General features: G+C 40.0%; 1 protein-coding gene across 3 annotated transcripts; it reads left to right on the forward strand.

Annotated features, from left to right (window-relative positions):
* The first annotated feature begins 1,357 nt into the window (after positions 1 to 1,357).
* Positions 1,358 to 19,508, forward strand: TTC5 (tetratricopeptide repeat domain 5). 3 transcript variants are annotated; one of them, XM_060098265.1, is made up of 10 exons: positions 1,358 to 1,426; positions 4,881 to 5,013; positions 5,945 to 6,156; positions 6,517 to 6,667; positions 8,080 to 8,171; positions 11,242 to 11,298; positions 11,883 to 12,029; positions 12,366 to 12,580; positions 15,675 to 15,819; positions 18,919 to 19,504. In XM_060098265.1, the coding sequence occupies exons 1-10, from the start codon at positions 1,376 to 1,378 to the stop codon at positions 19,036 to 19,038; spliced, it is 1,323 nt and encodes a 440-aa protein (XP_059954248.1). In that variant the 5' UTR covers positions 1,358 to 1,375; the 3' UTR covers positions 19,039 to 19,504. The 3 variants fall into 3 exon arrangements, with proteins under 3 accessions (XP_059954248.1, XP_059954250.1, XP_059954249.1); XM_060098267.1 differs by lacking the exon at positions 15,675 to 15,819 and having other exon boundaries at positions 18,919 to 19,508; XM_060098266.1 differs by lacking the exon at positions 11,883 to 12,029 and having other exon boundaries at positions 18,919 to 19,506.
* Positions 19,509 to 27,889: the final 8,381 nt, after the last annotated feature.

Below are 27,889 nucleotides of genomic sequence, written 5' to 3' on the forward strand. Positions count from 1 at the left end.
CAGAATCAGTTTGAAGTGTAAGTAAGCTATAATTAAAACTAAAAAGTAAAGAAAAACTCTGGTGGACTATTACGTGGTACTTAAAAAAAGTTATTTAAGAGTTTAATACATTCATATGGTATGCATTCAAAAGGTACCAAAAAGATTCACAGAGTGAAAATTCTACCTTTCACCCCTATTCCCCAACCACTCACTTCCCCTTTCTGGAAGCAATTACTGTTCCCAGTGTCTTGTGTCTCTTTCAGAGATAGTCTATGTGGAAGCAAATACTTTTTTATGTAAACATTATGTTTGGGAACTTCCCTGGTAGCACAGAGGTTAAGAATCCACCTGTGTCCACCTGGGGACACAGGTTTGAGCCCTGGTCCGAGAAGATCCACGTGCTGTGTAGCAACTAAGCCCCTGTGCCACAGCTACCGAGCCTGCGCTCTAGAGCCCGTGAGCCACAACTACTGAGCCTGTGTGTCTAGAGCCCGTGCTCCACAACAAGAGAAGCCACCGCAATGAGAAGCCCGTGCACCGCAACGAAGAGCAGCCCCCACTCACTGCGGCTAGAGAAACCCGCGTGCAGCAATGAAGACCCAATGCAGCCAAAAATAAATAAATATATTAAAAATTTTTTTAATAAAAATTGTTTGTTTTTGAATAGGTAATACATGTACATGATAAAACATTCAAAAGTGTACACAGTGAAAAGAATGTTCTTTGCCTAGGCAACTCTCAGTCCTCCTATTTCCCTCTCCAGAGACATTGTTTTTTAAAATACCCTTGGGGATAAAGTCTATCAATATATAAGCATTATTAGTGTACTAATACATATACTATTAGTGTATTAGTGATGGCTTTCTTAATACCATCCCAAGTACAGTAGATTTATTAGGATAGTGTGTTCAAAATCATAAAATTCCTCATGTATAGAAAATCACTGTAAGGCCTGGAAAACATTCAGACAAGTTACCTTACCATTGTACTACATTTCCTGCAAAATTTTAAACTTAACAACACAGGCATCCACTGTCTTAGCTTGTTTTCTTTTTTGGGGTATTATAATCTTGGTATAAATAAATAGGAAGATTCGAAACAATAATATGTATGCACTCAATCTGAGAACATTTTGTTTACAAGATTTGGAAAAGAAACAAGTTTATGAATTCGAAAGTGATTGCAGACCATTTCCTTTGAGGCTGTAGGCATTGGGTTAATTAGGTTTGGAGCGACGCCCTTCTTTGAAAACCAGCTCAAAACCAGCTTCTTCTAAAACTCAGGCGCGGTAAGCCTCCAGAGCTCTAGATGTCGCTGTGGCTCCATGGTGGGGACGGGTATGCGTCTCTGTGGTTATAAAGTTGGGGGCGGAGAAGCCAAGGGTGTCTGGGAAATGATGGCTGAGGAAGAGGAAGAAGTCAAGGAGATTTTGCCGAAATTGCAGGTGAGGCCATAGATTAAAATCTGTATTACTCGGGAAGAAGTAGAGAGCCCAGTTTATGCAGTGCCTTCGAATTTCTTGACATATACCCGCCGCTGGTGTCTGTGTGGTTACTATAACAACTCCCGAAGGTGCAGCCGCAGCTGGCTAGGGGAGGTCCCGGGCAGGGGACGGGCACAGCCAGTTTGTTGGGACCGCCTGCTGCTGACCTGACTGCACTCAGTTTCAGTCCTGTTGGGAAGAGGATTTATTGCTAACTTTATTCCTGTACATTCTTGGGAAATTTTTTTTCCCTCGATTCACTCACAACAAATAGTATACATTTGTGTTTGGCAGATCTGCAGGAGCTGTTAACCTATCCCATGTTGTTTTGATCCCCACAAAGACCATTTCTTCAGTACTTTTCTGCTTTCAAATTGGCAGCGATCACAGTAGTGGCTTGCACCGCGTGTATTCTGGTAACTTCCCTTAGAACTTCACAGTTTTGATTTTTTTCACACTGTGCAGTTCCAGTTTGGGGCCTGGGGCAGAAGGCTCCAGACTCCACCCAGTCCACAGTTGACTGTGGGGAGTGGGACAGCCTTATGTACTTGGTAGGTAGGAGCTAACTAATTGCTTGGTTCTTTACCTTTCTTTTGATGACCGAAGATTTTTCTTAAACCTCAGAAACTGAGTTTTTTGTGTTCTAAGACAGCCTGAAATTTAAACATTAGGCTTATGACAGGCTTATAACTTTCTTAAAGGCTTCTACTGCAAAAGTTTAAACATTTGTGAGATTTCTTTGTTTCCTGAGCAGATTAAAATAATAACACTTTTTAGAGTGGGAGCTTTATTTCACATCCAGTTGACTTTGATTAATTTAATTTTATTCCCTAGTGTGACTGACTGAAATCAGAGATTCTCAATCCTGGCTCCATATTACAAACATTGTTTGTGTATGTATGTTTGTATATGTGTAGAAAAAAACCTGAAAAGGTAAACTAAGCAGTGGTTACCTCTGAGGTTATTGGGATGATTATGAGGAATTTTTAACCTTTTCTATTTTACATGTACCTATTTGAAGTTTAACAGCTAATATGTATTGATTTTTGCCATGAGAAAAAAGTTACTAAAAACATTCACTCTAGGAAAACAAACCAACAACAAAATCAAACAATTTCTTGCATGTTTGCTATAACAACTAAAAACAAACAATAAGACCTTTTCTATAATTCTTAATATGTAGCTGTGCTGATTGCAGGACAAAAGGAAATGGGTTGTAGTATTTGCTGAGAGCTGTCTTTTCCTGCTTTGATTTGTGGTAGATGCCCTAAGCAGCTAGGTAGAGGATACTTGGGGTATCTTGGGGGTGAGTGGGGAAGATGCAGGGATGGAATAGGAGAATGCAGTAGAGAGAGGAAAAGGATGGTGATGTTGCTATTCATAGGAATGGTGGTAAACTTTATTTCATCGTTATAGACATTTTAGGTTAGCAGGAATATATAAACGATTTTTCTCAAAGTGTGTTTTACAGATCATTTTTATTAAAGTCATGCAGGGTGCTTGTTAAAATGCAAATTTTGGGTTCTGCTAAAACCACTAACATCAGAATGTCTGTAGCCTGGGTCCTGGAAATAATACACACAACACAACTTGAAAAGCACTGCTGCAGAAAGTGATAGTCTAACTTCTTCATTCTAGGTAGGATTTTAAATTAAATATAGTACGTAAGTATTTGTTAGAGAAAGGGAGATTCATTGATTTATTTAATGAGAGCCTATCATGTCCCACACCCTCTGGTAGTGCTCAGGTATAACTCTAAACAAAACCGATTAAGATACTCCCATCATGGAGCTTACATTCCAGTGGTGGAGATAGACAGTGGATGATTAATGAATAGGCCACATAATTTCAAATAAGTACCATGAAGGAAGGTAAGAGTGTGATTTAACCGTGGGGCGGAGGAGGAAGGGGTTACTTTAGTTTGGGTAGTCAGGGAGAGCCTCTCTGAAAAATTGATATTTGAACTGAGATCTAAATAATGATGAGAAATGAGCCATGCAAAGGTCAGGATAAAGAATGTCCAGGCAGGGCTTCCCTGGTGGCGCAGTGGTTGAGAGTCCGCCTGCCGATGCAGGGGATACGGGTTCGTGCCCCGGTCTGGGAAGATCCCACATGCCGCGGAGAGGCTGGGCCCGTGAGCCATGGCCGCTGGGCCTGTGCGCCCGGAGCCTGTGCTCCGCAATGGGGGAGGCCACAACAGTGAGAGGCCCGCGTACAGCAAAAAAAAAAAAAAAAAAAAAAAAGAATGTCCAGGCAGAGGGAACAGCATGTGTAAAGGTGGGATTAGGCTTAGTGGATTTGAGGAACTCGATGAAAGCCATTGTGGCTTGAGGATTGTAGGAGAGTGATAAGAAGTCTGTGTCAGGATGAATGGTGGGAGGTCAGATCTTATAGTCTTCTAGGCCGTAATAAGGAGTTGGATTTTATTCTGTGTGCAATGGGAAACTATCTGAGGGTTTGTGACATGAGGTACATTTCTGTAAGGCCACTTCAGCTATAGTGAGGAGAATGGGAAGGAGTAGAAGCAGGATGACCAGTTAAGCTATTGAAATAGTCCAGGCAAGTAATGGTGCTGATTTAGCTGAGGATAGTCAAAGAGAGATGGAGACAGGTGGATGGATTTGGGATGTGATGTGGAGGTAGTTGATAAGACTTGGTAGGATTGGATTATACCTTTCTGCTGCTGTTTTGTTTTAGGAAAAGACTAGATAATGGAAAAGCTTTGACTGGTGTCCCAGGAAGACTCAGAGACAGAGATATTTAAAAGAGGAAAGAGAACATTTACTTGGAAAGAATGCAAGAGAGGCAGAAGGTGACTTGACAAAAATAAAACAAACAAAAGCACAAGTGTTTAAAGAATCAAAACTCTGTAAAAAATACCAAGGTTATCAAGCTTAAATTGGTCTGTTTGTGGTGGAAAACGACTCTTACTTGTTTGTCATGTTCACAGAGGTCATGTATTTTCAGATACCAACGTAGGAATAATCAGGGGTAAGGTATTGTTTTTGTTAGGAAGTCCAGTTTTAAAAAGGTAAGTTTCGAAGTTTTACACTTTGGGGACCAGTACCAGATAGGATGATCTTATTAACTTTGTTTTATCTCAAGTTGCAAAGCGTTTCCTCCCTCCTGACTATGGTATGTGAAGTGCTTAGTCCTTTTGGAAGCTCTGCTGGATCTGGGAGGAGAGAGCTATCATCACGGTGCAGGCTGGCTTGGGACAGTGTGAGAGTGGGCTGGGCTGCTTTCCTTCATGATCTGTGGTATTTTGATAGACCTGTCCACCTGCCTCTTGTGTCATTCCTAGGTAAGATAGAGAATCAGCATTTCCAGGCCAAAAGCTGGTATGGCTAGCCAATCTCAAATTTACTTGTCTGGTATTCTCTGCACTTAATGGTACCATTCTTATACTTCCTAGGAACTGGTGGATCAGCTCTATTCATTTCGAGAGTGCTATTTCGACACACACAGTGTTGAGGATGCTGGGAGGAAGCAACAGGATGTGCGAGAGGAGATGGAGAAGACCCTGCAGCAGATGGAGGAAGTAGTGGGTATGAGTCCCAAAAGAACATGCCAACCCCCGGTCCCTCACTGAAATGTGATGGAGTTTTGCTCTCTCTCTAGATTCTTTGGTATCCTATTTGTGGCTGCCACAAGATGGTCCAACAGAATATTTCTTCTAAGGGTGCCTGTGCAAGGATGGCAGCCTTTCAGCTCTCTAAACTCCATTTCCGAATGCCATGAAATAAAAAAGAGCATGCTTGTTGCTTGATTACTATTGCAGTAATCTTCTTAACTGACCTTTCTGCCTCTAATTTTTTTTACTTCCAAATCAACTTAAATAATGACCATGGCCATTATGTTTCTAAATCCTTACTTCATGCATTTACTCTCATTCCTTGTCTGCCTCTATGCTCAAGTATCTTCAAAGATTCCTACTTTTGACTGATAGAAGTCCAGACCACTTCACTTGGTATTCAAGTCTCCATTGTCTGACTTTTTTTTTTCCTACCCTTATCTCCGACTACCTACTTACAAAGGAACTTTTTGTTTCATTCAGGTTGAACCATCCATTCTCCCACTAACATGCCACATGTATTTCTGCCTCTTTGTTTACATCATTTTTCTCCCTGGAGTGTCTTGTCTTTTCTCCTTTTCACTTTGTAAAGTCCATTCATTGGGTGTATGCCATATGCTCCTTGTCATTGTTTTTTTGATTTTCCATGGATATGCATTGTCCTCTCCACTAGATTGTAAGCCCCTCAAAGGTAGGGATAATGCTTTCTTTGGTACCCTGTTTTCTAACAGTACGCTGCATGTGGTAGGTTTTCAATAAATGATTTGTTCATGAAGATTTTCTCAATTATTTCATTCCTAGAACTGGCATGGGGTTATTCCTTGAGAGAGAGTACTCTAGTCTTAACCTGTAAGACTGCCTGGGTTTCCACTTTCCTTTCCACTTTTCTTTTCCCTTCCTCCTAGGTTCTGTCCAGGGCAAGGCACAGGTTCTGATGCTAACTGGAAAGGCACTGAATGTGACTCCTGACTATAGCCCTAAGGCTGAGGAGCTTCTGTCAAAGGCTGTGAAGCTGGAGCCCAAGCTGGTGGAAGCCTGGAACCAGCTGGGTGAGGTGTACTGGAAAAAAGGGGATGTTGCAGCTGCCCACACCTGCTTCTCAGGAGCTCTCACCCATGTGAGCCACCCACTATGCCCTTGGAAAACACAGATGGGAAGGATGGGATTTCTTTGGTTCTGTGAGTTTCCCTAGATCATGAATACCAGAGTAGAATTGTACTGGAACTAGGAGAACAGAATCAGAAGTGGGGGAAACAGGGACAGGGGACTGAGAAAGGAAGAAGATGATGGGATCAGGTTCAGGGGTAGATGAGAAGTGAAGAGAAGTTAGCAACCAAGTTGATTCTGTAAATGGGGATCTAAGACTCAGATGGCAGTAAGAATTAAGATGAAAAATTAGAATAAGACTGAGATAGAGTGGATCTGGAAAGGGGAACTAGAATCACAAAGGTTGAATATACACCTTCTCCATTTGCAGTGCAAGAACAAAGTCTCCCTTCAAAATCTGTCAATGGTGCTTCGCCAACTGCGGACTGACTCTGGAGATGAACATTCTCGCCATGTCATGGACAGTGTCCGACAGGCTAAGTTGGCTGTGCAGATGGACATCCTTGATGGCCGCTCTTGGTGTGAGTGCTCTCAAAAGATCTCCAGCAAGTTTCTAGAGCAGTGGTTCTCAACCGTGGCTGCACACCAGAATCATCTGGAGCCCATCTATTGAGTCTGACTCCAATAAGTGTGAAGCCAGGGCATCTTTGCTTTGAAGAAACCCCCCCCAAATTTTTTTTTTTGCGGTACACAGACCTCTCACTGTTGTGGCCTCTCCCATTGCGGAGCACAGGCTCCGGACACACAGGCTCCGCGGCCGTGGCTCACGGGCCCAGCCACTCCGCGGCATGTGGGATCTTCCCAGACTGGGGCACGAACCCGTGTCCCCTGCATTGGCAGGCGGACTCTCAACCACTGCGCCACCAGGGAAGGGAAGCCCCCAAAAGATATTTTGATGAACCACTATTCTAGGAACTCTTGGACCTTTTCATCGAAGAGAGGAGGCTTATGTTTCCATATAAGCAAGGCAGGGCTTTTGTGCAGTCTGTTGTAGTTTCTCCTTTGTGTCCATGTTTGCCTCTTTATCCCAGTGGAATTTTGGGTATACTTGTAAGTTTAGTGTCATCAATGGTTTGTTTCAGACGTGGGGCCTTTCATATAGACTTTTGAGGGTAACCAAAATAGTTATACTTTGAACTTGAGCTCTGAGATGATCCATCACTGAGTTTCTTAGTTTTTTTCTCTTCCCCCGCCCCAACCCCCTTAGGTGGGACGGGATGGCTAGAGTGGGTTGGAGTTGGGTATTTCTCTTCCTTAGGTCAGTTACTCTCTGATAACTGATAGCTTACCCTAGCAGGTTAGACTCTGGTTAATTAGTCTCTCCTGAGGGCAGGCCTTGTTAAGAATGGAGTGCTTGGGAGTTCCCTGGTAGCCTACTGGTTAAGATCATAGGCTTTCATTGCCATGGCCTGGGTTCAGTCCCTGGTCGGGGAACTGAGATCCCATAAGCCATGTGATGTGGCCAAAACCCCCCACAAAAACAACAACAAGAAGAAGAGAGTGCTCTGGCATATTCCAAAAAAGTTCCTTTGCCCCCTCCCTCTGCTGGAAGTATGAGGGTGTTCTCTGATATTTGCTGTGGGAATCTGGTTGAGTTCCTGGAGGTAAATCTCACAATATTGTGGGGACTCCCTTGTGACTGGGACCCCTGGGCTTGTCCACACTGAGCCTCCAGAATTCGTCAATTTCAGTTCAGGTTTTCCTACCCCAGCAGTGTTCTGTGGTAGCTCATAAGTTTCTGCTCTGCTAAGCCATAACTCCCTGTATTCACCTGTCTCTCCAATTTTGGGGGCAGCAGTTTGCCCTGTGTTATCCCCTTCCTTATGCATCCAGGAAGAGTTGTGGATTTTTTAGTCTGTTCAGCCTTTTGCTTGTTAGGATTGAGTGGCGACTGCAAGCTCCTTACATGCGGAACCCTGTGTTTCTCTTTCAGATATTCTGGGGAATGCGTACCTTTCTCTTTACTTCAGTACTGGCCAGAACCCTAAGATCTCCCAGCAAGCCCTCAGTGCCTATGCCCAAGCAGTAAGTATTTATGGTCACCCAGGCAAGATATATAGAGGCAGCAACAGAAACAAGAGTGTTCAGTCTTCCTTGTGGCTTTTTAGCAAGACGCACGGGCAGTGTTTGCTGGCGTCCAGTGTGTGGTTTTGCAAAGCTGGGTGTGCAAAGGTGATGTAGCTCTTCCTATAACTTGAATATTAGCAACCACTTGCAGTGTGTGCCTCAGTGCTAGGTAGCTCCTTGAGCTATTTGGATTTCGTACAGGCGTGCATAACCAAACCACAGAGCCCATGCCAACATGTTCATCTCTTTAACATGTTATGTGTGAAAATAATGCTTGTTAATATTCGTGTACATTTTTAAAGAAAAATAAAAACTCTGATACTTAAGTATAAATTAAGCAGTATCCCCAGGTTAACCATTAGATAGTATGGCTCTGGATTTCCCACAGACTAAAATGGAAAACAGCATGTAGCCCATTCTACATTATAGCCTAGGGATTAATTCACTGGAGCTCATGCTTTGCCTTAGGCTTTCAGGCTATGTTTATATCGATAGCCACTTGCAAGGGGATTTCCTTCAGGCCTTGAGTGCCTGACTGCTCACTGTTACAAGGTTTACATTGACCTTTTGAGCACTTTTTATATAGGCTTCATATTCACTTTTGTTTTCTCTTCACATGGAGACTTGCTTTTTAACTTACCACTATTTATTTTGCTCTGACTGGCAGAATAAGGAATATAGCTACCTTATATTCATGTTTGCAGTTTAGGAATTGTTCTTTTTTCACCATCCCACAGAAACTTTATTTTTCACAAAGCCGAAGTGCAAAACATAGATAACCATTTGTAATAAGCACAGTCAAATTTTTAACCACAAGATGTCTACAAGAATTATAGCTTTAAAAAATACAACCAAATTTTATGTTTCAAAAATATCTCAACTCAAATTAATTTCTTAAAAAGTACACTTCTCATACTATTTGTTTGGCATTACCCTGGTTGAACTCTGGCGCTGCCGTAATTGGGAGCTGTGGGCACACATGTGTGCATTGTGCTCTTGCCCTCACTGCTGTGCTGATGAGTGCAGCTCAACTGGTGGGACTCACACTCACGACAGAGGAGCATGCAGTACTAAAATGGCTTTTTAAGAAATGACAGATACGACTTCTCACACACCATGCTTCTCACTGTAGCCTTAATGGTGGCATTTAACTCAACCCAACCTGTATAGCCAGTGGGGTTATTCTTTTTTTCAATCAGGGAAATTTTCAGGCTGAGGAACTACATTTTACTCTAATTTCTTAATCTGGTAAACGTTTACATTTTAAAGCATGATGTACTCCTTCAAATTTTATGTTTGGCTTCTGCTAAACAGTTGCTTTTAACTCTTAATTTCTTCATCAGTCCTGCATTTTTAAACATAGTTGAACCAACCATTTAAACAATTTAATTTATGTTGTTTGTGCTTTCGCAGTGTGCCAGACAATGAATAGAATTAAAAAAATGAAGTGATCCTAGCCATGAACATAGCCAGCAGTTTCTTCATAACATATTTGTCTGCACTGTCATGTGGTTTCTGGCCATGTATTTAAATTGGAGAATCAGAATTTGGCGTTCACTGTGTGTTTTAAGGGAGCTTGGATGTAGATGTTTGTATCTGGAGCCAGGCTCATGGGCAGAGGAAATGCATTAAATTGACATCATTTCTTTCCTAGGCTTTCCTCATTTATACCAGCATCTCATTGATTAAAATAAACTTTTTATCAGCTTTTTGTTTGTTTGTTTAGTATTATAGTTTTTACTGGAAAAAATTCACATGTAAGTGGATCTGTGCAGTTCAAACCTGTGTTGTTCAAGGGTTTTTTTTCATCTTTATTGGAGTATATCTGCTTTACAATGTTGTATTAGTTTCTGCTATACAACAGAACGAATCAGTATACGTATATCCCCATGTCCCCTCCCTCTTGAGCCTCCCTCCCACCCTCCCTATCCCACCCCTCTCGGTCGTCACAAAGCATCGAGCTGATCTCCCTGTGCTATGCAGCAGCTTCCCACTAGCCATCCATTTTACACTTCGTAGTGTATATATGTCAGTGCTACTCTCTGACTTCATCCCAGCTTCCCTTCCCCGCCCCGTGTCCTCAAGTCCATTCTCTACGTCTCCATCTTTATTTCTGCCCTGCCACTAGGTTTATCCGTACCGTTTTTTTCGATTCCACATATATGCGTTAGCGTGGGGTATTTGTTTTTTCTCTTTCTGACTTACTTCACTCTGTATGACAGACTTCTTTATTTATTTGGTTGCACCAGGTCTTAGCTGCAACTTGCAGGCTCCTTAGTTGCAACATGCATGTGGGATTTAGTTCTCTGACCAGGGATTGAACCTGGGCCCCCTGCATTGGGAGCATGGAGTCTTAACCACTGAGCCACCGGGGAAGTCCCTTTATCAGATGTTAATCACATATTTTTTCTATTTTTATACTATTGCATGGATAAATTATAATCATATTTTAAAGTTTCATGCAAATACGAAACCCTTTCATCCTTGAGATTTCAGGGATTGAGTAATATGTGCCACACAAGCAGTTACTGTATAACAGTGTGGGTATAGGAAGTTTTTTTAAAAAATTTATTTTATTTTTGGCTGCGTTGGGTCTTTGTTGCCAAGCATGGGTTTTTCTCTAGTTGTGGCAAGCGGGAGCTACTCTTCGTTGTGGTGTGCAGGCTTCTCATTGCGGTGGCTTCTCTTGTTGTGGAGCACGGGCTCTCTGTGCACGGGCTCCAGTAGTTGTGGCACGTGGGGTCAATAGTTGTGGCTCGCGGGCTCTAGAGTGCAGGCTCAGTAGTTGTGGTGCACGGGTTTAGTTGCTCCGTGGCATGTGGGATCTTCCCGGACCAGGGATCGAACCCATGTTCCTTGCATTGGCAGACGGATTCTTAACCACTGCGCCACCAGGGAAGCCCTGGGAAACATTTTGACAAGCAAGAAACTTAAATTTTTCCAGGGTAAGGAGGTTTAAGACATGTTGTGCATGGCCATCCTTAAGACTGAGACAAGAGCCACTGATGATCTTTTTATCCCACTATAGGAGAAGGTTGACAGGACAGCTTCCAGCAATCCTGATCTTCATCTGAACAGGGCAACGGTAAAAAAAAAAAAAAAAAAAAAAATCATTTGTGTGGGGGAGTGGTCATCTGAAGGTCAAATACATAAGATATCTAGGTTTTAGCCTGTGAGGATGACTGAGTATTCACAGGGACAAGGTTGGGTACAAACTGCGAGAGGAAAGTCATATTATTTCTGGGAAAAGCTAGCTTAGTTTGACTAAAGTATCTGGAGGGAAAGGAAAAGGGGCTGAGTTGGTGGGAGGGTAAATAGAGGATGGGGTACACAGTTCAGAAGACTTTCCTGAAGTGTTCATTGTAAACATAAAAATAGAATCACCCAATATATACAACTTAACTGTTGTAGAGTTTGGAAGTTAGCTTCTTTGAAATGATTCCATCTTTGGGGTTGTGATCACCTTGGCCAGGATGTAAGGTGTTACTGGCTCTTCAGGCTGTTCATTTGTAGAAGAGGAAGACAGCTGGGAAGGAAAGCAGTTTATTTCTCTAGATTCCTAGCCCACTGTGCTATTACTAATCCCTCCCCAGCCCCTCCCCCTACCCCACGGATAGTTTGGGTTGAACACACTTATAATTGGGAGGTTTTTGGTTACTTCTTGTGCAGTTACATAAATATGAAGAGAATTATGGGGAGGCCCTGGAAGGCTTTTCTCGGGCTGCAGCACTGGACCCTGCCTGGCCAGAGCCCCAGCAGCGAGAGCAGCAACTCCTGGATTTCCTGAATAGATTAACCAGCCTCCTTGAGAGCAAGGTAGAGATGTCTATATGCTGAATCCTGCTTTTTTATTCTGCTGTAGACCAATAAAATAAGAATAAAGTAGGCCTCAGTAGTAGTGACCCTATAGAAGTGGGTAGGTGGGAGGGGAGGACTAGACTCTCAAGGAGAGTGACTAGTTCCTAGCTTCTTTTTTTAACATCTTTATTGGAGTATAGTTGCTTTACAGTGGTGTGTTAGTTTCTGCTTTATAACAAAGTGAATCAGCTATACATATACATATGTCCCCATATCTCTTCCCTCTTGTGTCTCCCTCCCTTCCACCCTCCCTATCAGTTCCCAGCTTCTTACCTATTTCCTTTTCCTTTGCAGGGAAAGGTGAAGACCAGAAAGTTGCAGGGCATGCTGGGAAGCTTGCGCCCAGCCCATCTAGGCCCTTGTGGTGATGGGCGCTATCAGTCAGCCTCTGGGCAGAAGGTGACCCTGGAGCACAAGCCCCTGAGTGCTCTGCAGCCTGGTGTAAATAGTGGAGCTGTGGTCCTGGGAAAGGTGGTGTTCAGCCTTACTACGGAGGAGAAAGTCCCCTTGTGAGTTTCTCTTGCCTTTTCTCTTTTTCATCCTTTTAAACTAGTTGCTCTTATTTCCTGGCCTTTCTCTAAAAGTTGAGGACATTGTTAGTGGTTAGAGATGAGTGAGTTCTGCTTCCCTTCTGTGACTGTCTTCCCTTCTGTGAGCAAGTATTGTTTAGGTGATATCTAACAATCTCTCTATAGATTCTGTCACCATCCATTTTTTCCCTGAGCTTGGTGTTCTGTGGACTCCTATATTCGAAGCTGAAGTTTGACAGCTACTTTTTTTTATGAGACAGATGGAAACCTTAAAATTCTCCTACCTCTTCGTGTTTTCATGATCATAGAGGCACAAAGAGGAAGAATTCTAAGTCCTGTTTGGACTTAGGTATGCCTAAGCAGTTCTGGAAGGTGAGCTTTGAGTTTGAATTTATGGCCTGATGGAGAAATTCTCTCAGATGTTATTCAACAAATAATCATTGAGCATGTGCTATATGTGTTGTAGGGAGTTAAAATAAATGTGACACACCCAAATGAAGGGTGCTTATAGTCTAGTAGAGGAAATGAGTTAAAAATATTCATTTAGAAAATTTTTAACTCTTGAAAAATGAGGGTTTGGTCAGTGTCATCATTCCTTGATCCTTCACTCACTTCCCAATCCCTGGTTGACTAGTTTCCTTTTTCTGTTTTCTACTGAATTTTTTTTGTTTCTGGGATCACCAGTGTTTGATCCAGTAGCTTCTACTGGAAGCATTCTGATTTCTCTCTCACTGTTCCCTTTCATATTCCTTCTGCTCCATTCAAACTAAAATATAACTCCCATTGTATGCCTGATATTCCTCCATGGCATTTTCATGGTATAAGAATTTGAAGAATTGAAGAGCAAGAAGATAGTTGAAAAAGTTTAGTTACTAGAGCAGACCCTAGAGTTAAGAGGAATGAGAAAGAAATATAGACAAAGGTAGGGTTTTAGGGGCCCTTGAGAACAAATATTTTCATACTCCTCTTTTTATGCGCAATTTCTAAATGTTAAGTTCTAGGAGGACTCTGTTTTTGTTCCTTTCCTCTTTTCTCTCTATATCAGGATGGCAAATAGATGCCAACTTTGATCATTTGGCAGTGGCTGCATGATTTACTGTAAAGAAGGATTCTGAGGCTTTGACTGGTTTCACCAGGAGAATGCTGTGCTTGATTTGCAGTGTTTGCTGTGAATTTGGGTGTGCCAAGTGATGGCATGAGCATCGATTCTTCACCATCTCACTCATAGGTCATCTCATTTGGTGACGTCATACAAACCCAAGGCTTTGGCTGCCTCTTCTATGCTCACAGGTCTAGCTCCAGCCCAAGGCTCATTTCCAACTTTGGATTCCTATGTCCAGCTGCCTCTGGGCTATAATAAGAAACCTCTAACTCAGTATGTTCAGAATTACTCACCTCATCTTTCTCTGTCAACCTGCTTGTCCTCCCTGAATTCCTTTTCAATCAATGGTACCACCTCTACTCAGTCACTTAATTAAGACTTCTGGAAGTTGTTCTAGACTTCTCCATTCTCTTGCTTTGAGGCAATCACCAAGTCCAATAGATATACCTTTTAGTCCCTACTTTCCTGTCTTTACTAATTTAATTCAGCCTCTTAACACATCTCCAGACAAGTCTCCCTGTTCCCTGTTTTTCCTCCAGTGTTCCACAGTACAGAGAAATATTTCCCAGATGCAGATCTGACCATTGCTGTTTCTTATTTTAAATCTCTTACTGGTACTGTGTAGCTTTTAGGATGAAGTTTTAACTCTTTAGCTTAACACCCAGAACCCTTTATGATTTTCTCCCTGCCTCCCCGTGTCCATTATCTTCATCACTTTAACGCTTGTACCTTTTGTTCCAACCTTGGAATTATTTTGTAGGTTTCAGAACAGCTATTTTCATGCCTCTGTGTTTTTACACACAGTTACTATGCCTGGATAATCTTTTTGCTGCTTCTTGATATAGATTACATTTTTCCCCCAACATTTTATTATAAAAATTTTCAAACATACAGCGAAATTGAAAGAATTTTACAGTGAACATTTGTGTACCTATAGTCTACTATTAATATTTTATTATACTTAGTTTATCACAGATTTATTTATTCCCATATTCATCTATTGGTCTCTCTTATTCTTGGTCCATTTCAAAGTAAATTGCAGACATTAGTATACTTTCCTCTAAATACTTCAGCATGCAGTCATTAAGTAGAGTTCAATATTTTTAATAATTTTATTCTTTTTATGTAAAATTTACATACAATGAAATGTACAGATCTTAGTGCATATTTCCTAAGTTTTGACAAATGCATACACCCTTACAACCTAAACACCTATAGAGAACATTACCACCACCTCAGAAGTTCTCTTATGTTCCTTCCCAGTCAAGCCATATCCCCTTCCCTTAGAGATTTTTTATTTCCACTGAAGAGTAGTTTTCCTGTTTTAACCCAGGTAGTTTTTCATTCTTTAAGATTCAGTTTGAGGGTCTCCTCTTCATGGAAACCTTCCTGGCTTTCTATTGATCTAGACATTTCTCCTCTGGGCTCCCACAGCCCAACCTTTGGCTTCACTGACTTCATCACAAGCAAAAAGCTATTCTGGCACCTATTGCAGTTGTACTGTTAGTGATGGTCTAATTGTCTGACACCCACTAGACTAATAAGCTCACTCACAGTGCCTGACACATGTTAGGTATTCAGTGAAAGTTTGTGGAATTAAAGTGACAGTAATGGTTAGAGAGTTTGATGAAGGTTGTGATAGTTAAATTGATAGAGCAGGAATACTGTTCCGCTGCAACATTTCGAACTAGTTCATTATTAATATTTGTTGAATGTGTCCCAAGTTCTTAGAAAAGTGACAGATTGATGAGTCTTGTGCATGTTCTCTAAAGATACATATCTAAGACAAATGAGCCCTTAGATGTACATAGTGAATGATAGTACCTGTCATAGGAGTTCTAAATAAGTAACTAAGAAAGCATTTTTTTTTTTTTTTGCTGATATTTTAAAACCCCTATTTTTGCTTTTCTTTCCTGCCCACTTCCTTTTTTTTTTTTCTCTTCTCTCTCTTAACCCATCTTAACCTGGCAGTACATTTGGCCTGGTAGATTCAGATGGACCTTGCTGTGCAGTGATGGTATATAATATGGTGCAGAGCTGGGGAGTGCTCATTGGGGACTCTGTAGCCATCCCTGAGCCTAACCTTCGGCTTCACCGAATTCAGCACAAGGGAAAGGTGAGTGATGGCTAGGATTCTTTCTCACCTCATAGGCTCTCAAAGTGGGACAAGTTTACCTCTTTTAAAAAATATACATAAAGTAATGCATATATATGTGTGTGTGTGTGTTGTATGATATCCTATATTTACACATGTATATGTATATATGTAATTTATTTTTTACTAATAGTTTTACTAAAAGTAATTTTTTTTGTTTTTTGTTTTGTTTTTCTTTACTAAAAAACTACTGGTAAACAAAAAGAATTTTTAAAATGGACCGAACAGAGAAAGACAAATACATATGATATCACTTACATGTGAAATCTTAAAAAGCCGAACTGTGAAAACAGAATAGAATGGTGATTATACTGGGATGGTGGAATTGGGGAGAGGTTGTTTAAAGGTATAAACTTGCAACCAGTAGATAAATAAGTCCTGGAGATCTAATGCACAGCATAGTGATTATAGACAACAATATAGTATTATAAACTTCAAAGTTGCCAAGAGACTAGATCTTAATTGTTCCCACCACAAAAATGAAATGATAATTATGTGAAGTGATAGAGGTGTTAGCTAATGTAATGGTGGTAATCATATTGCAATATATAAATATATCAAATTAACATGTTAATTAATACCTTAAACTTACATAATGTTATATGCCAATTATTTCAATAAAAATAAATTTTTAAAAATGGACTGAAATATTGTCAGTCAGATGTTATTACTGTTAACAGTCTTTTCATAAATTTGTGTACACATTCATATGTATATTTTTAATTATGAGTGGAATATTATATGCAGATGTTTGTGAACATTTCCTGTGGTTTTCCATATTCTGCAACATTGTTTTGAATGAATACATAGAGGTGGTGATGAAGATGATGATGATAGTTAAAATTTACTGAACACTTAACTGACTGCTAGACACTGTGCAAAGAGTTTTATGGCCTGCATTGGATCATTTAATCCCTACAAAACTCTACAAGAGCAGATATTTAATCGCTTTTTCCCCATTTAGATCAAGGGTCAGCAAACTCTGGCCGGTTGACCAAATCTGGCTCACTGCCTGTTTTTGTATGGCTTGTGAGCCAAGAATGGTTTTTATATTTTTAAATGAAAACAATTGAAAGAAGAATAATAATTTGTGATACATGAAGATTACAGGAAATTAAAATTTCAGTGTTTGTAATTAAATTTTTTTGAAACAAAGTATACCCATTTGTTTACTGTTGTCTGTGGCTGCTTTTATACTAGTGTCAGAGATGAATGGTTCTGTGACAGAGACCATATGACCCACAAAGCCGAAAATATTTATTATTTGACTCTTTACAGAAAAAATTTGCTGACCCCAGATCTAGATTATTAATAATTGTTCCTTATTATAAAAGTACTTTAGTAAATATTTTAATATCTGTGCATATCCATGATTATTAAATAAATTTAATTAATTCCTTAAAGAAATTAAGTGAATTTCTAAGGTAGAATCCTGGCTCCAAAGGGTATGCAGAATTCTAAGACTTTTTTTTTTTTTTTTTTGGCTGCGTTAGGTCTTCGTTGCTGCGCGCAGGCTTTCTCTAGTTGTGGCAAGCAGGGGCTGCTCTTCGTTGCGGTGCGCAGGCTTCTCATTGCTGTGGCTTCTCGTTGCAGAGCACTGGCTCTAGGCACGTGGGCTTCAGTAGTTGTGGTGTGTGGACTCAGTAGTTGCAGCGCGCAGGGCTAGGCATGCAGGCTTCAGTAGTAGTTGTGGTGCGTGGGCTCAGTAGGTGCAGTTTGTGGGCTCCGGGGCTTATGGGCTTCAGTAGTTGTGGTGCATGGGCTTAGTTGCTCCAAGGCACGTGGGATCTTCCCAGACCAGGGATCGAACCCTTGTCCCCTGCATTGGCAGGTGGATTCTTAACCACTGCGCCACCAGGGTAGTCCCTCTAAGACTTTTGATACATATTGCCAAACTATTTTTTGGAAGGTTGTACCAGTTAATATCAACAGTGGATGTCAGTAATTGTTTTTCTGTGGTTTTCTTTGCAACTCTGTGTAGAAACCTTTGAAAAATTATTTGCTGATTTTATATGAAAAATATAGCATCAATATTGTTTGGCTTTGGCTTCTTGATTATTGGTGAGGTTGAAATTTTTATCATATGTTTATTGACTATAATTCTTTTATAAATTGCTTTTTTTTTGTCACTTGCCCATGTTCCTGTTAGGATGTTTTAAAAATTGATTTATGAAAACTGTTTAATTCACTTCTTTACTTTGACTTAAAAGAACCTCCTTTACACTCCAAGTGGAACAGTATTTTTTGGATAAAGATCTTTTAACAACACATTTTGCAACTTAAAGTACATTTGAACTGATAAATTGAGCTGATGTTTGTTATTAGGAGAATGTTTAAACGTACATTTTGTTAATTCCTCCTGATATTAAAGGAGAAGTAAGTCTAATTTATATTAGGCAGATTAATTTATAACTTTACGAACACTTGATCTAAGAGTTTCTCAGACTTTCCATTGGCTCTGGCTTGGCTGCTGTGTGTATTTAGTTATAATTTTTTTTTTTTTTTCTTTTTGCGGTATGCGGGCCTCTCACTGTTGTGGCCTCTCCCGTTGCGGAGCACAGGCTCCGGATGCGCAGGCCCAGCGGCCATGGCTCACGGGCCCAGCCGCTCCGCGGCATATGGGATCCTCCCAGACCGGGGCACGAACCCGTATCCCCTGCATCGGCAGGTGGACTCTTAACCACTGCGCCACCAGGGAGGCCCTAGTTATAATTTTTGATAAACACTGTGGGAAGGGAAGATTCTGTAGAGCTGGTGGGACCCTTTTGTTGGGCAGTGCCAGGATCCTGTTCTTTTTGAATCAGAATTGTCCCATTCTTGTAATGACAGTTACTGGCACTCTACCTGTCCCAGATTTTCCTTCTGAAGATTGAAAACTTTGGGAAAGTTACATCCCCTATGTTAGTTCAGCTTTGTTTAATGTGAGATGGAGGTAAGGGGTATATCTACTGTGGGAGGTGGAAAGGAGGGGGTGAGAAAGCCACAGGTGGTGTATCCCTGTGCTGGAGTTTCTTCCATCTTAGGATCTGTAATGAGCCTCTGTATATTTGTCTTTTCCAGGACTATTCCTTTTCCAGTGTTCGTGTGGAGACGCCCCTCCTGCTGGTGGTGAATGGGAAGCCTCAGGGCTCCAGCAGCCAGGCCGCTGCCACAGTGGCATCGAGGCCACAGTGTGAATGACCTTCCTTGGATGGCATGCTAAAGAGGAAGTGGAGGCGAGGAGAAAAGCTCAGGGGCACTCGGCCACTGCACCAGCCAGATCCAGTGACGCAACTGGAATTGGGGGGACGTTTTAGATGACAACTTTCCTTTCCTCTGCCCTGTAAGACACTTTGTGTCTTCTTTCTCTCCTGTTATGTTCCAGCTCTCTCTGGGGCCACACATGTTCCTGGTATATCTCCTGCCTCTTCCATTGCTCTTCTATGTTTTAGGCAAAGAGCATGGAGTTGGTAGAAGTGTTGGGACCTTGTCATGGGACAGAGTCCCCAAGGTTCCTGTTCTTGCCTCCTTCCTGAGCTTCATGTGTATATATCATTTCAGTATTTATTGCTAAGGGAGGGGGTTTAATTTTTTTAATGACTTCGTTTTTGAGCAATTTTTATTTTATTTTTAAAGTTTAGGTGCTTCCCCTTCTTTGGGGCTGGAACAGAATTAAATTTGTTTGGAAAAAAACTACTGTGTAGTTTGGCCTGCTTCATTATCTCCAGGCTTGAATTCTTGGCTTTAGGATCACTTCAATCCATTAGAGTAATACCCCCTTCCCCACTTTTTTCTTTAAACAAAATAGTTTATTTCTCTCTCAGTTAAAAGAAATCTGGCAATAGGCAGCCCAGGGCAGGAATGGCAGTTCCACAAAGTTGTTGGGAACCAGCTTCCTTCCACTTCCCCATTCTTTCATCCTTAGGAGTGGCCCTTATCATAGTCCAACATAACAGCAGTACTATTCTAATAGTGTTACTAGGGTGAAAGACCAGAGAGAGCTAGATAGTCAATTCCTTTAGGTTCTAGTGATACATTTTATAACAGTTACTTTTAATATCCTCGTGGAAAAATAGGGAAATGTGAGGGAGGATTTTTAACCAACTGAATGGTTATAACCAGAGAGTGCATTAATGGATACAGATTAATTTGGAAGACTTCTAGTGATGTGGCTCAGGTCTTTTTCCTTGGTCCAGTCCTGTTCAACTCTTGATCAGAGACTTGAATATCACTGATGACTCATTCAATTTATGAAGAATGTAAAACATGGAGAAGTCCTCAGAGAATGGATGGTAGAATAAACATCAGTCTATCTAAAGAAGTTTTAAGGGCTGAATCTAAAATAAAATTTTAAAGTCCATTCTTTTGGTCCAAAAAGGACAATTTTCTGAGGTGTATCTTCTACATAATGTATGAAAAATTACTTGGAATTTTAGTAGGTAAGATAAAGTCAATATGAGTAACCAGTATGATATAATTGCAAAACACTGTTTTTAGATTATACCAACGAATCTGCTAGCCAGAGAGTGTTTTAAATACAGTGTCTGTCAGACCACATGTAGAGCCTTGTATTCCATTCTGGTTGTTGATTTTGAGGCCTGTAGTCATGGAAGAGTGATCAGGAACTTGAGGGGGTGTAAAATATCATGAGAAATGTTTGAAAGCAATTGGGAAGGAGGAGGGTGGTGAGGTGTATACATTAAAGTCAGTAGAGAGGAGATCCAATAACTGTACCCCTTTTACTCAAGTCCTGAGACAAGTTGACATATTTGTGTTGGGTCAGACAATAGAAAGATGGCCAGTAGGTGATAGAAGCAGAACTCAAAAGATTTCTTGATAAAATACATGTACAAATGAGGATGCAAAATATATGTGTACCGTTTAAAGAGTAATTAGAATACTTGTGAAAATGTCCACCTGGCTTGAAAACTAGAAATATCAATCACTAGTATCTTAGAAGCTCTTGTGTGCCTCTCCATTGTTCTTATTTCATTTGTTTTTACAGATATATAATATCTCTTATGATTATGCCACAATTTATTCATCCTACTGTTAAACGATGTTGGGTTTCTTTTTTTGTTGTTATTAAGGCAATACATTATTAGTGTTCTGTACATGTCCTGATGTTTAAGTGCAAGAGTTTCTTTTATAGCAGTGGTTCTCAAAGAGTCTTCCTAGACCAAGAGCATCAGCATTACCTGGAACTTCTTAGAAATACAAATTCTCAGGCCTCAGTCCTCAAATTAGAAATTCTGGGGAAGAGTCAGCAATCTGTATTTAACAAATCCTACAGGTGATTCTGATGCATGTGTGAGAACCACTGTTTCAGAATATTGGCACAAGGATAGAATTGCTGGGTCATGGAGTTACATATGCTCAACTTTTTTTTGAGAAATATCAAACAGTTTCAAAGTGGTTGTACCAATTTGTCTCTGCTATCAGTGGATGAGTCTTCCTACTAATGAGTCTTCAGCATCCTCATTTATGTTTGGTGTCATCTTATGTTTTAGGGTTCACAAATATAGGAAGTTTGAATGATATTTCCCGGTGGTCTTAATGTGCATTTCCCTCACTGTTAATGGGTTTGAGCCAATATATATCTCTTCATATATTTACAAGCCACTAATATTTTCTCATGGTTAAAATGCCTATTTGTGTCTTTGCCCACCTCTGTATTGAATTTCAAATTGATTTCTAGGACTTATTTATCTCCTCTGTTAATCTTTTGTCATTTTATATGCTGCAAACATCTAAGAGTTTTTAGCTTGTCTTCTTTTTTTAACTCTCTGTATTAGATCCTTTGTTGAACAGAGTTCTTAATTTCAGCATTATTGAATTTATCAATATTTTCTTTTATAGTTAGTGCTATTTGTGTTTTAAGAAGTCCTTCCCTATCCTGAAGTCATCAAGACATATCCCCTCTATCGATTTATGAATTTTTATAATTTTGTCCTTTTCTTTCATTATGACCTTTCCTTGTGTTATGATGTAGGTATATAATTTTTTTCTTAATGAATAATTAATTGCCCCAGCACCTTTTATTAAAGATCCATCCTTTGCCCACTGATCTTTAAAGCCCAATCTGTCTTAAACCAACTTTTTATATATAGTATATAGGTCTGTTTCTGAGCTTTCTCTTCTGATCTATTCTGATCTATTTGTCTATTTCTATTCCAATACCATATTGTCTTTTCGTTTTATAAAAAGTCAGTATCCAATCAATAACAATGGGCCATGTTCTTAACCAGTGGCCCATTTACATTTTAGAATCCGTAAATTTTCGTGAAAGACTTCTCTGGGTTTTGCTTGGGATTGCATTGAATTTATAGATCAATTTAGGAAGAACAGACATGTTTATAACATTGAATCTTCTTATTCATGATTTTCTTCATTTAAGTCTTCTTCAATGTATTTCAATATAATTGTATACTTTTTCTGGAAAAGTCCTATATATCTTTTACTAAATTTATTCCTAGATACTTTGTAGTTTTTTATGCTATTGTAAATAGTATAATTTTTAAAATTACATTTGCTAACTGTGCTTGGGAATAGATATACAATTGACTTTATATATTTTGTAGCTGTGACCTTTTTAGAACTCTCTCATTCTAATAATTTGTTGATTCCTTTTGGTTTTCTGTGTATAAATAACAACTTTTTTGTGTTTTCCTTTTCAGTCCTTTTACCTTTTATTTTCTTTGTTTTCTGCAGTAGTTAGGATCTCTAGTATGCTGAATACAAGTGATGATTGCAAGCATCCTTGTCTTGTTCTTATACTTAAAGGAAATATATTCAAAATTTCAATATTAAATAAGATGTTTGTTATATAGTTTTTATATATGCCTGATCTTAGATTTCAAGCCTATTTGGGTTTTTATGATGAAAAGGTATTACATTTTATCTAATGCTTTTTCTGCATTTATTGAGATGGCAGATGATTTTTTTTTCTTTTAATCTGTTAGTGTGGTGGATTAGAGTACTCAGGTTTTGTTTAATAAATCAAACTTGCATTCTTGGTACAAAACTTGGTCAGGATATGTATTTTTTTATATTGCTGGATTCACTTGTGTAATATTTAAAATTTTATATCTGTGGGTCACAAGTGATATTAGTTTATGAGACTACATGATTTCTTAATCTGTTCTAGTCTGGTTTTGGTATTAAAGTTATGCTAGCCTCATAAAATGAGTAAAGAGCATTTCTCCTGTATGTTTATTTGAAAAGATGATATAAAATCACTTTGTCTTTTTCTTGGTAGAACTTGCCCATAAAGTCATCAATCAGCACCTGGCATTTTCTTTGTGGAAAGATTAACTTCTGATTTAAATTCTTTAAGGTTTATTGGATTGAATTATTCAAGTTTCTCTTGATTAAGTTTTGATATTTTGTATTTTTTAGTAATTTATCCATTTTATTTAAGTTTTCAAATTTACTCTTCTAAATATTTGTAGTATGTTCCTTATTTGTTTATTCTCTATGGTATCAGTCATTTTGTCCCCCTTTTTCTCTAACGGTATTATTCATTTGTACCTTTTCACTTCTCCTTCAGCCTTTTGTCTCTTACAAGTCTTCAAAGAAATTGGCTTTGTTTACCCTTATCTTTTGTATTTTTTTTCTGTTTCATTAGTTTTTATCTTCATAATATCCTTTTTTTCCTCCTGTTATAAGAGTGCCTATTGGGCTTCCCTGGTGGCGCAGTGGTTGAGAGTCCGCCTGCCGATGCAGGGGACATGGGTTCGTGCCCCGGTCTGGGAAGATCCCACATGCCTCGGAGTGGCTGGGCCCATGAGCCATGGCCGCTGAGCCTGCGCATCCAGAGCCTGTGCTCCGCAATGGGAGAGGCCACAACAGTGAGAGGCCTGCGTACCGCAAAAAAAAAAAAAAAAAAAAAAAAAAATAGAGTGCCTATTCATGAGCTGGGATATAATTTTTGTATCTGATAGGCAACATGACATTTCATTGTTTTAAATTTTCATTCCTTTATTTGTGATGTTGAACATATTTTAATAAAATACTAGCTAGCTACTTATAAATTTGATGTAAAATGTAAAAGAGAGCATCCAAGACTGAGGAAAATGTATTAAAGAAAAAAAATTTAGGGAGCTATGTTTAGGAAATGATATAGCACTTTGTACCATCTATATTATATGATACATTTCATTGTATTATGATTACTTGATTCTATGGCTTGAACTCTTAAAGGACAGCCACAAACTCATACTTATCTTTGAGTTCTAGACATTATTATATACATCTCTGAGTGTTGGACATTGCCTGACTCGATAACAAATGGCTGGCTGGCTGGACAGATGGTGGGTTAGGAAAACAAGATATATTAGATTAATATAGAGAGTGTTGACACTTTGTATGCAGAATAATAATGATTTTGAAACTTTATTCTATTGGCTTGAAGAGCCTTTAGAACAGGGCTCCTGCTTTGGTAATTGCTTCTCTTGTAGGTTCACTTGGTCTCTAGCCTTCAGAGAGATAGTGGAAATTGTGCTATTCTTTATCACAATGCTTGGGGGTGTGGGCCATGGAGGTCAGAATTAGGAAACGGGGATGGAATATATCAGTCATGGTTCAATCAGGGGAGCAGAACCTTTATGAGTTATGGGATAAGGGATTTATTATATAAATTAGACCTCAAGCAAAGTCTTATATGATAATATATTTATTATATAAAAAAGACCTTATATAGTTCCAGCTTAGCAGGTTGGCACAGTACAAACCAACATGTAGAACTGCTAGGAGGATACTCCAAGAGTAGAGCAGAAGTTGAAGGTTATAACTTGGTTCTACATGGGAGGAAAAGAGGACTAATTACAGTGGTTAGGGGAAGAACTGAAGGGATAAAGACCTAGCGTGTTGAGTGTGAGAGGGTAACCGTGACCATAGTGAATCCAGGTAATTGCCAAAGCACAAACTGTTTCTGATCAGTGGATATGATGTGCGTAGCCCTGGTGGAGAAGTCAGAATCTTATTGAATCCTACTTCCTATATGGACACTAATTCCTCATCCTCTCTTTAAATGGTGGTGGCCTTAGGAGTTCTACCCATGGCCTACTGCTTTTCTTCCTCAAAACGTTTTGGGTTTTTTTTTTTTTTTTTTTTTTTTACGGTACGCGGGCCTCTCACTGTCGTGGCCTCTCCCATTGCAGAGCACAGGCTCCGGACGCACAGGCTCAGCAGCCATGGCTCACGGGCCCAGCCGCTCCACGGCAGGTGGGATCCTCCTGGACCGGTGCATGAACCCATGTTCCCTGCATCGGCAGGCGGACTCTCAACCACTGCGCCACCAGGGGAGCCCGGGTGAGTTTCCTACCTCTCTGAGATTCAGTGTCTCCATCTGTAAAATGGAGGTGATATTACTACCTACCTTGTAGGATTGTTATGAGGATTAAATGAACTAATACATGTCCTACAGGTGGTACATGACAAGTAGAGATAAGCAGGATTCAATTATGCTGGAATTAGAGCTGGAATTTGAACCCAGTCCTCCTGACTCTAGAGCTTGTACTCTACCTATTATGCTAATGTGCTCTTCTGCTGTTTCAGAAGTGGGAAGTGCTGCCAACAGTTTCACCTTTCTCAAAACAAATCTGATCATATAATTTCCTTGTTTAAAAACCCTCAGCAATTCTTTAATTCCAGTAAGACACTCCTTCACATGGGCCACAGCCATCACGTTTTGGTCTGCTTATCTATATTACCTCATTTCTGCCCTCTTCTTATAATGCTAATGCATGGCAACCCCAGCATATTTTTAATATCTGGAAATTTCCATGCTCTTTCATACCTCAGCACTTTTGCACATGTGATTCCTTCTGCTTGAAATGTGTTGTCTTCACTTCTGGAGAGCTCCTGATTGCCCTTTGAGATTCAGCTTAAACATTACCTCTTTTGTAAAACCGTCCTTAGCATATTCGATTTTGATGTGCCTGTCTCTATACTCTCAGAGAACTTACTGTGTTTGAATTATTTGCCAGTTTCCTATAGGCTGTGAACTTTTCGAAGGTACTCATCTTAATGGTCTTAAGTCCTAGCTCAGTACCTGACACAAGTGCTCAATAATTCACATGGAACCACTGAATACATTTTAAAAGAGTATGCATTCTGTTCCCATGGTAGTCTCCTACTTTAGTCCGTGGTAATGACTGCCTCTTGGTGTCAGGATTCTGTTAGCATTTTCCTTCTCTACTTACTGATCTACCTACATCTGTGATTTGTAGAGTCAGGGTATTAGTGTTGAGTGTGACCTGAGAGGCAGTGTCTTCCAGTACTCCATTAACTTAATTTATGTATTTTATCTTTAGATGTGCATAGCTGCATTTCCCATTGTGTCATATAGCCTCTCACCTTTCTTCTTGTGGGAACCTGTCTCTGTATCAGGCCAAGAAATCTCCCTTGATCTCCAGGAAAAGAAGTTCTTCCCTTTTTGTCAGTGACTTGCCAGGCTGTAGAGTATTAGGGAAACATGTTCCCAATACTGGCAGATTTTGTGGCCTTCATTCTTTCTAATATTGATCCTTCATGCTGAAGTGCTAGCTTATTTTTCTGTTTTCTCAAAATATTTGAACAAAAATGCTATTTTTTTCCCCAAATGAAATGTATTATTTAGGATCACTCTTCCTATAAGCCAGAATCACATTTTCAATTTCCCTGTCACTTTGTTGGTTTTCAGCACACCCTCAGCTCCTGGCAGATTTGTATTGACCAGGCAATCATGGGGAAATTCTCACAGAAAGTTGTGTGTGTATACATACATGTGGATGGTGGTGATGGAATGGGGAATAAGTGGCAAGATACAGGAGAAAGAAAACTGTTCTGTCCTGTTTACCCAACATGGGAGGCAGCATTATACGGGAAGAGAATTGGATTGTGGTTTTCTGCTCCCTAATTGTAACTTTCTTTTTCATTTAATTTCAGGAAATTATATATACAATAGTGTAAAATTGTAAAATTACAAAAAAGCTAACAGAAAAAAGAAAGCCTCATTTCCATTCCTGACCCCTAGTTCCTTTGCTGTAGTAACCGCTCCATTTTCTTACATTTTGTTCAAGAGATATTCTATGTATATATAAGCTTAGTGGCATATCACTTAAAATATACAAATAATACTGCTTTTATGCTCTTAGGTCTCTTGAACTTAGCATTAACTTTTAAAAATTCCTAGATGAAAATACTAATACATACTCGACAGAACCCACAGGGATTTTGTTTGTGACAATCACTGAAGTAGTATTTGTGAACATGCTTGAAAATCATCAGGTATTTTACAAGTACAGGGTGGAGGGGAGGGATAGTGATGGAAGTAGCATTGTTCTCCACAAAGGACAGTGAGTCACGTGTGATCTGATTTGACAAGAGCAGTTCTGAATTGGCAGCAGGTCTGTTGTGTCAGCAGCATCCTGCCTAACTTTTGGGCATGTTTCCCTGCCTACAGGTCCTGTCCCTCTTATGGCATGGTCTTGGGGTTTTCTGCATGGCTAATCAAGAGATTCCGCTTGCGCCTTAATTGTCAGGTGTGTATTCACTTGAAATAAGCAGTGAAAGCTTGCCAGAGTGTGGGACACCTCTGCCCCCCTCCTTCACCCCTCCTCTTTGCTCTCTCTTCCTGTTCAGGGAGTTGGTGCTGGAACTTGGCTGATGCAACAGTTTGAATCACCGTCCCTTCGTGCTGTGGGATCCATTCACTTTTAATTGGTAGTTGCTGGAATCATTTCTCCCTTCCTCATCCTAACTTCCTTTTTTAATTGTCTCTCAGGGGCCTCCAACTCCTGCTTTAATCAACCAAAGCAGAGCTGCTGCAGAGAGTCTTAAACTGGTGCCTGGGGACCCTAGGTTTTTCTGTTATGACTCTCCTTCTTCAACTTTTTTTTCTAATCTGTTAAAACAACTTATCTTTGGATTAGGCCTGGGGGTATAGGGATCCTTAGAGCATTGGTTTCACTGAGGCAGCTTGAACAGCGCCAACTTCTTCTAGATTTTACCAACTATTGTGTGTGGCCTGGAGCTTTTTGTTCCTGCTAGCAGAGAGGGAGATTTCTGG

This window comes from Mesoplodon densirostris, chromosome 4 (genome assembly GCF_025265405.1).
Source record: "Mesoplodon densirostris isolate mMesDen1 chromosome 4, mMesDen1 primary haplotype, whole genome shotgun sequence".
NCBI lineage: Eukaryota > Metazoa > Chordata > Mammalia > Artiodactyla > Ziphiidae > Mesoplodon > Mesoplodon densirostris.